At 52.5% G+C, this 8639-nt stretch overlaps 1 protein-coding gene across 1 annotated transcript in view; it reads left to right on the top strand.

Moving 5' to 3' along the window:
* The window catches only part of PEMT (phosphatidylethanolamine N-methyltransferase), a 35676-nt gene extending 27423 nt beyond the window's left edge, over window positions 1-8253 (top strand). Inside the window, exons 4-6 of the mRNA XM_009870566.1 lie at window positions 3312-3423; window positions 7343-7417; window positions 8199-8253. Coding sequence (XP_009868868.1) covers window positions 3312-3423; window positions 7343-7417; window positions 8199-8253 — 242 coding nt within the window. The remainder of the gene's footprint in view (window positions 1-3311; window positions 3424-7342; window positions 7418-8198) is intronic.
* Window positions 8254-8639: the final 386 nt, after the last annotated feature.

Genomic DNA, 8639 nt, shown 5'->3' on the forward strand with positions numbered 1-8639 from the left:
GAGCCGTGTCCAGGGAGACCAGGCACAGGAGGACCCGCCTGCAAGAGCTGCTTGAACACTCCTGAAGTTCAGCCAGGTCTGGGGTTGTTTACGTAAAGCCTGATTCATCCGACCAGGAGGATCTGCTGGACTTGAACCGCTGGAAGAAAGCAAACAAGTGAGTCAGGCTCAGCGTAAGCAGTGAGCAGCCCTGTGCCCCGCTGCTCCACACGGCCAGTGGCTCCCAGGTCCCTCAGCGCGGGGAAGAGGTGGGCATTAGTGGCCCAGATCAGGCACCTGTACTTCATCCTCTCTCCAAGCCTGAGGCTGCACAGCTCCAAGCTTTGCGTGGTGCAGCAGGGAGCCAGGCCAGCTCTCTCTGCTGGCCGGGGCATGACGGGCATCAGGGCAGAGCTGAGTAAAGGTGGGGAGATGCCAAGACCATGTGTTGGTGATGCTGTGCTGGCTCTCTGGACCTCTGTGCTGTGGAGCTGGCCCAGCTGGCGCTCTGAGGAGCATCCATGCTTGAATTGATAGCGGCTTCTCAGCTCCATGCAAGCTTCCACCAGTCCATGTCAGCAAACTCTAAATGGAGAACGCTGTTCAGTGTGCTTTCGTACCCAGCTGTGGGGAAGACAAGGACTCTGCAGGTCTCCCAAGGATCTCACATGGGATGTTCTCTAGCTTAGGACTCATGTAGACTTCCAGTGTCCTCCTGCAGGCAGGGTGATGTGCTGGTGCTGCAGGAGGCGCAGGGTCCCCCAGTGGTGAGAGCGCTGCTGATGGCAGGCAGGTGGCAGAGAGCTACGCTGCTTTGGCAAGAAAGGGTTATAGCATCATCCAGCTTCTTCCCAGAGTCAATATCTGATCAAGAGAGAGCCTCTGACACCCAAGCACTTCAAAAAACTGATTGGAACAGCATTCAACCCTTCCCTTTTGGGTTTTCCTACATCAATGAGAGCTGAACCAGGCAGGGCACAGAGACTGCACTGGAGCTGCCCATTAAGATTCCTCTTTAACAGCACGTTTAAGCTTTGGAGGGGCTGCAGAGCACTTTGTCTCTTAAATGTGGGCTAAGCAGTGCAGCAGGAGCCGCGTGAGTCACCCTTTTGCAACCAGCCTCTCTCTGCCTTCCACCTCCCGCACCCCAGCCCTGACCCCAGCCTCTATTTGCAGCGGCTGGATGGCTGGATGTGGCCCCTGCCCCGGCTGCCTTCTTCCCCGCAGAACAATCCTCCTGGCACCCAGTCTCCACGCCGTGCCCTTGCAGGGATTCAGGCATCGGTTCAGCGCCGTCCATCTCACTGTTTGCCCTAATTCCTGACAAACAGAGTAACGAGGGCTTGGCTTCCCGGAGGCCGAGGGCACCGAGAGTGGCTCTGCCTGTCTGAGCCCATCTGTCTCACGCCCCAGCGATGTTCCTTCCAGCGCTGACCAAGTTTTCATGTAAATCTGACTTGATCAAAGTCTGTCGCTGGGCGATGGTGAAACCGGTGGTTCCCTGGAGGGAAGCAGAGGTTGGTGCTCCGGGGACCGTGGGGGTCCCTGCAGAGCGCATCAAATGGCTTTTTGCTGCTGCCATGATCTGAAGTGTCTCCCCTGTGCAGCAAAAGAATAACCCAAACGAGATGCCGAAGTTCCTCAGCCTGGCAAGGAGCAGGAGGTACCCTGGCTGACCCTGTGCAAACCGATGCACAGTCCATTCCCTTAGTACCTGTCCGAACATAAAAATATTGCAAGTCCTCTCTGGTGGTCACATTCATTCCACTGTGTGGGTTTTGAGGCAGGGTTTACATGGGTAAAGCTTTGTGTCCTGGGGGAGCTGCCTGCTCCCCGCAGCTGCTGTGTGCTTTTGCGTGCAGGGAGCCTCCCCGGTGGGTCCCGCCAGTGCCGGGCTGAGATAAGCCCCTGCCAGCCCCATAGACCCAGGGCTTTGTGCAAACCTTTCCCGTGTCAGCTCCCCGTTTGGCGAATGAGGTGTTCAACCCGAAGGCGAGGGCGGGCAGGGTAGAATGAAGCATTTTGACACATAAGGAGGCATAGAAATGGGCTGTGGCGGGGGGTCATGTGTTCTTTCTGCCAGAACAATCTCCGAGATGCATTGCCAAGTAACTGTGAGAACATATAGTATGAATACCAGGCAATTATCTCACTTAGTGGCCTGTAGTTCAAGCCCAAAAGCATTGTCTAATTGGGCAGGCGCCGTTTATCCTTGGCAATAAATGTTTTTTGCACCACGTGAGGTCAAAGAAATTACGCTACGATCTAGGTAATAATAATAACCTTGAATAGTTTGCACTCCTCTAATGCCTTTTATCTGGATTTCCAAGCGCTCTCTCACCATACATTAATCCTCACCACCCTCCGTGCTATAAGAAAGACCGATATTATGATCGGTGCACAATAGCACCAGGAAGGATGGAGGAGAGTTGCCCAAGGTCAGGGAACGGGGCTGGCAGCAAAACGGGGAACGTGACCCAGGGCTGTGGCAGCTCCTTGGGCTGATGGGCCAGCGCTGCTCCTCTTTGATTGATGCTGCATCTCATAGTCATGGAGCAAAATCCTTGCTGGGCTTCATGGTCTTGCTTGCAAGACCAGAAGAAATCAGAGCTTGGCTTACCAGCCCTTTCTCCACCCCCGCTCCAAAATGCTGCAGAACATCTCGCTTGTCATTCCTTTTCCAGGCTCCTTTCAGGAGGGTGGAAGGATTACTCTGAGGTACATAGGAAGCTGGTTGGATGTTGACAGCTCTGAAAGCTTTCCTCATTACATGTGACAATCACCCATCATCATCATGCCGATAATTGAGTGTTTTGTAGGCAGAGGCGCTATTTTCTGAAATTCTGAGAAATTCTCTGAACGGCGAGATGAGGGTGACACCGAATGAGGGCATTTGGTGGTGGCGGTCGGGATTATAACATCTCGAAACACCGTTACAGCGTGCTTGGGCTCATTTCCCCATTAAACAGATTTGATCCTATGCACTCCCTTCCTCGTCAAGTGGCATCAGATGGGCAGTTTTCAAATGAGAATCGGCCAGTTGGGACTTTGTGAGAGCTGCCTCCCGACACGGGTCGCGGCTGCTGTAGCCTCACTGCGATGTGCAAACCTTCCTCGTGGGCAAAGAGCCGTTCCTGGAAAAGCTAATAGGCACAGAGTGAACAGCCAACCTATTTGTTGCTGTTTTCTCAGCTTGGAAGTGAAACCCGTTGTTCGTCTTCGTTCCCCATCCCTGGCAGGGCTGCCTCCTTGGTCTCAGTGTGCTAAACCTCCCCCCTCCTCAACTCCCAGCTTCATGAAGCCTAACCAGAAACCCTCTCTTTGCTCCCTAGGTGATTATTTTGGCATCCTGATGGAAGCAAAAGTCACCAGCTTCCCCTTCAGCGTCCTGGATAATCCCATGTACTGGGGCAGCACAACTATCTACCTGGGCTGGTCCCTCATGTGAGTACGTGCCCTCGCGAACGGCACCGCTTGCAGGGCAGGTGTGGGGGCAAGGGGCCAAAGAAACTCTTGGTGCTGGCAGTCAACCAAAGGAAAAAAACCAAAAAATGGCAGGGAAAGCACAACACGCCCTGATTTCTCGCTTCCTGGCTATTTTTGTGCGTGCAAAATTTTCCGCTGTCATGAAAGACTTGTGGCATTAGTTGTAGAAAAATAAAGAGCGGCCAAGTGTTGGGGAGAGGAAGCATCAGCAAACGCTCTGCAGCTGAAGGAGGTTCTTGGCAGGCTCCGCACGTGGAAAAATCAACAGTCGGGGCCGAATTCATGTCGGGTGTCACTCGGCAGGGGCAAAGCACTGATAGGGGGATCAGTGTGGCCCTGTAATTACCTCAGGGAAAAGCAAAACAAGTCAACGCACCCTTTCCCCCGCCGCACGGTGATAACACTTCCGAAACGCTCCTCGTGATACAACACACCTTAATAGCCTGCTTAGCAGGAAATGAATGGGCTGTAATTTAGCAGCAAATGAGCAATATACTCTATTCTGTGTAGCAAGTTGCATGTGGTTTTCATTTAATATCGCGTTTTATTTATTTGCCCAGGAGAAAAAAAAGAACCCAGCTGTGTTACCTTGGGAGCCCGTAGAGCGTTGCGGGACATTACCACTAGATATTTTGTTCTGGTGCTCCTGAGCGTGACCACCCTTCTACCTCAGTGGGAAAAATGAAGCGCTTTGTCGCTTTCTGGTCACTTTTTTAGCCGTGTTTGCAGCACTTTCTGCCACCTGGTAATAAGTTCTGCATTTGAAATCCCCTCCACCCAGTGCCATCAGGGCTGTTTGCCTTCCTGGCAGACCCATGGCACTGGGTTGGGTTTAAACCTTGAGAACTGGTGCACAAGAGCTGGGGAGAGCTCGCTGCTTGCCGTGGGGTCAGCAGGGGCACTATGACAGCGTGGGTACTACTGGTGGGAGCGGGGCAGTGTGAACACCCCCCAGCCCACACCACAGCCAGAGACAACTGGCACCACTCCCACAACAGCACAGAATGAGGAATTCGACCAGGAATTATAGGGAGATTTTTATTTGTTTAATAGCCATATCCAACTATTTCTTAGAACCTTTGCAGAACCAGATGAACCCTCCTGAGCTGTTCCTGCTGCAGAAATTCCTTCTTCACCCTGCGTTGCTTGGTCTCCCACCACAACCCTGGGCAAAAGCAGCTCGAGACAGTGGTATGATTGCCTCCTTTTTCTCATTAAAAAGCTGTCACCATAAAGAGCAGCGAGGCATGACAAATAATTGCCGTTAACAAATTGCTGGAGCTGTGCAAAGTGGCACCAGGACACCGCTCGCCTGCCCTGGGGAAGCTCTGCGCAACCCTTCACACGGTGATTTCTCTTCCCTGGGATCTCGGCTCAGGTTGCTGAGGTGTTTTGGGGGAACCCCGGGTCTCTTCTGAGGTCCAAGGGCTTTCAGAGGCCAGAACTGACATCCCAGCTCCGTGGCAGCGGGAGGGATGCTGGAGGAATGTGTTTGCTCTCTGGTTTTGGACAGACCTAAACTGCAGAGCATGTTTGTCCTCCCTTGGTGATGTATCACGCTCCATATCGCGGCATCAGAGCCCAGAGGATTGATTCATTTCCATCCGTAAGGGCACATACCACGTAACGTAAGAGAGCCTGGCAGCACACCAGACAGCCCTGCCTTCCAACTCCTGTCCAGCCTCAAAAGCATCGCGTGGAGCGAGAGCTGCTGCTTTCTCCCTTGCAGGATATTGCAGCTTTTCACAGCTTGGCTAAAGGCAGCTCTGCAACCAAAGAAAGCATCCAAGAAATACACTGGAAAAGGCAACTCCAGTGATCACCACAGAAACGGGAGCTCAAGAGGGAAAGGGCAAAGCAGGTGTCCCATGTCCAGCACCCAGGAGCAGCGAGGCCGGCGAGGAAGGATATGAGGCCCCACCATTGCTCTTACACATAACACAACCACGGGGAGCTGCAACCAGGGTTGGGGACAGATAGACTTCTCACCCAAAAAAAGTCCTACCAAGAAGATAAAACCTTCCTGGCTGACTGTCAACCCTGCTACAGCACGAGCCGTTGCCCAATAAGTAGGTCGAGCTCGTAAGAGGAGAGAAACAACTCACCTCAAGGCTTTTCATCGCAGGCGTCGTTTCTCCTGAAAGACAAGCGGAGCATTAGCTGTTTGGGGCCAGCTTTGTGTATCTCTGATGGGGAAGTGTTTTAACTCATGGCAACAGGCTCTGTAAATCAGAGCAGGAGCCGCAGCCAAATGATGCAATTAGAGGTCTTGCTGTCAACAAACAATCATGCAAATTTGTTCTCTCTGATAGGAATCAAGGAGGAGGCATGAGTAAGCATGTAATAGCAGGGGGTTGGGAGGGGAAGAAGTTGCCCGATGCTGCCTAATGAGGGAAAAACTTATTGCAAAATGGAAACAGTGAAAAGGTGAAGACTTGGGCGCATCTCTCCAGGAACTGATGTGGCCTGGCAGTACTTGGTGGTAGGTCCAGTGTGAGGTTTAAGTAGTTTGGTCTCTCCTCTGCAGGCATGTTTTCACGACAGCACTGGTGCCCTTTCGCAAGGCTTGCGGGATGCTTATTCTCACCAAGGATCAAGTCTTTTTTTTTGCTGACAGCTGGCTCTCATCCCCCTCAAAGCTGAGCTTCGACCAGCAATTAGAGGCAATCAGCAGCATCCTAATTAAGGGTCGCACTTGCAACCATTAGTTGGAGGCACAAAATGCAGAAGGAGTGTTTTTTTGGGGGGGGGCGGGAATGGTGCCTGCAGTGAGCCTGATGCTCCTCGCCGGGGAGAGATGGGGCTGGGACCTCAGAGGTGCTGGGATAACGTGAAGGAATGGCTGCTGGTGTAGCCTCTGTCCCCTGGGGGAATTTACACCCCAGGAATTGTGTCAGCACCGTGTCTGGGGACTGAAACCCACTGGCTGAAATCCTGGCACCTTCACAAAGTCCCCACTGCCTTCACCAGTATCTGTCTTGGACACTTTTGGGACAAGCATCAAAAAAGCATCCTCACGTGGGTGGTGCAGCCTACGCTGCCATCTCTCTTTGGAGCAGGATGGGGATTTTTTGGTCCCAATTCTTTGGCCTTGGTGTTAAAAGGAAGAGTTGCAGCCCTTGAGCACCTGTAACCAGATGGTGCAGCGTGGTGGGTGGCATCAGTCCTCCATGCCTGGTGACCTCTTGCTGGGCACCACTCAGCTGCACCTTGTGGAGGAGACAGGACACGTTCCAAAACATCTTGAAATGGGTTTAAATGTGAAACGAGCCTCCACACACACCCAGCCCTCGTGCAGCACCCACCCGGTCTACTTTTCAGGGCAGACATGGACCTTTGCATCCCTTCCAACCCTTTGCATCCCTTTGCATCCCTTTGCATCCCTTCCATCCCTTCCATCCCTTCCATCCCCAGCCCTGCCGTACTGATTCGATATATATGGTGCCATATGCTGCTCCGTCTGCCGGGTGCCCCCCACGCCCTGGGTGGCCCCATCTTTCCGTGCACATCAGGCGTTTCCCTTATAGCTTGCTGGCTGGGAGCCAAAAACATAAGCAGCTGCTCAGCTATTAAGCAGCCTTATAATCTCAGGACTTAGCATCAAAGCAGAAGCTCTCTTTGCAGAGACGTGCAGGGATCAGACTTAAAAGAAGTCGCCGAAGTAGGCTGGGGAAGAGTCTTTGCCAAGTAACATCTGTCTAAGACAGTTAACATTAGTACAAAAAAAACACACCAAACCACCCCACCCCTCTGTTCGCTTCTGTTTAATGAGCAGGAGAGTGTTCTTGTGGAGCTCAGCGTCTCATTTCACTTTCTAAAACCAGGTCTTGCATAAGCCCATGTACTTACCTGAGCTTTTCCTTCTCTTTCAAAACAGGCACGCAAGCCCAGCTGGCCTTTTGCTGACAGCTGTAGTGGCAATTTCCTACACAATCGCAATGCTGTACGAGGGGTGAGTAGCTTTGCAAAACCAGAGAGCTTCTAATTATTTCTACCAGCTTTAACTGCCAAGGTTTCGGCGAACTGCAGAAGTAGAGATGTTTCTTCCAATTAATTCAGCAGGGAAGAAGGAAAACAGCGGATTGTTTTTCAATTGTTTTGATAATGGGCAGATTCCTCTCTGAAACTATTTGCTGAGTTCTAGGAACATTTATGCATTTGTTTATCAAAATGAGATTTTTTTTTTCCTTTCGGGTGCCTGATTCTGCCTGTTCAAGAACAATAAGGAAGGCAGTGAGAGGACTCACTGTGTCGTCTGAAGAGACCCTGCAAGGCGAGCTCACATTTTGTAGCTCCTTGGATGGGCTTCTCTGATATTTTACAGCACAATAGCCTGGCAGCCCAGGACAGAGCAGCCCACAATAATTCTCAGAAGCAGCTGTTGTGCTTCAGCAGTGAAAGGTCTTCTGTGTTTGTGAGGGAGGAGGAGGAGAGGCAGAGAGAGCCGAGGCTGATCTGCGTGCAGGGGGAGTCTGAGTGTGTGCTGAGCCTCAGTCTTGTCCTGCTCGATGCAGGGATGGTCCCAGGTGGGAGCAGCTCCCTGGTCCAGAGACCGAGCCGAGGATTGCTGTGGCACAGGAACAGTTGGGCTGTGCCAGCCCATGAAGAGCAGACTTTCTGGGCCCAAAGGAGAGCATGCAGTCATTCTTCCTTTTGTCTACTTCCCCCTTCTTTTACCCCTCACTTGTGTCTCTTTCCCCTCTCCCCCTAAATTCCCGTCCTCCCAACCCCAGACCTTTCACAGAGGAAATCTATCGACAGAAACAGAAGGGAGCAAAGAACAAGTAGCAACAGGTATGTTTGCCGATCGGCGTTTCAGCGAGAGGGGCTGCTTTGCTGGGCTCCCCCACCTACGAGCCCGTCAGATGGGGACGGGAGCACCACGCAGCCTCCCAGCACACCCCCTCCCTGCCTCCCCTGGCTCGCCTGCCTGCACGTCTCAAGGCATTTGAGCTTCAAACCTCCACAAAAACCCAGGCGGGAAGGCTTTAACCAGCAGCGGTTGTGTCCGCCTCTTGGCACCCGACCAGCAACCCCCAAATTGTTTTTTGATTATATACTTGAGAGCCGGCGTGAGGGAAAATTGCTGGGGAGCTTTGAGGCTCTGGGCTTAATCTAAATCAGCCAGAAAAAAAGCAGTTATTGGCTGGGGCAGGGGGGGGCCGGCGCGGCGA

Source organism: Apaloderma vittatum, unplaced genomic scaffold (genome assembly GCF_000703405.1).
Source record: "Apaloderma vittatum isolate BGI_N311 unplaced genomic scaffold, ASM70340v1 scaffold26815, whole genome shotgun sequence".
Lineage (NCBI taxonomy): Eukaryota > Metazoa > Chordata > Aves > Trogoniformes > Trogonidae > Apaloderma > Apaloderma vittatum.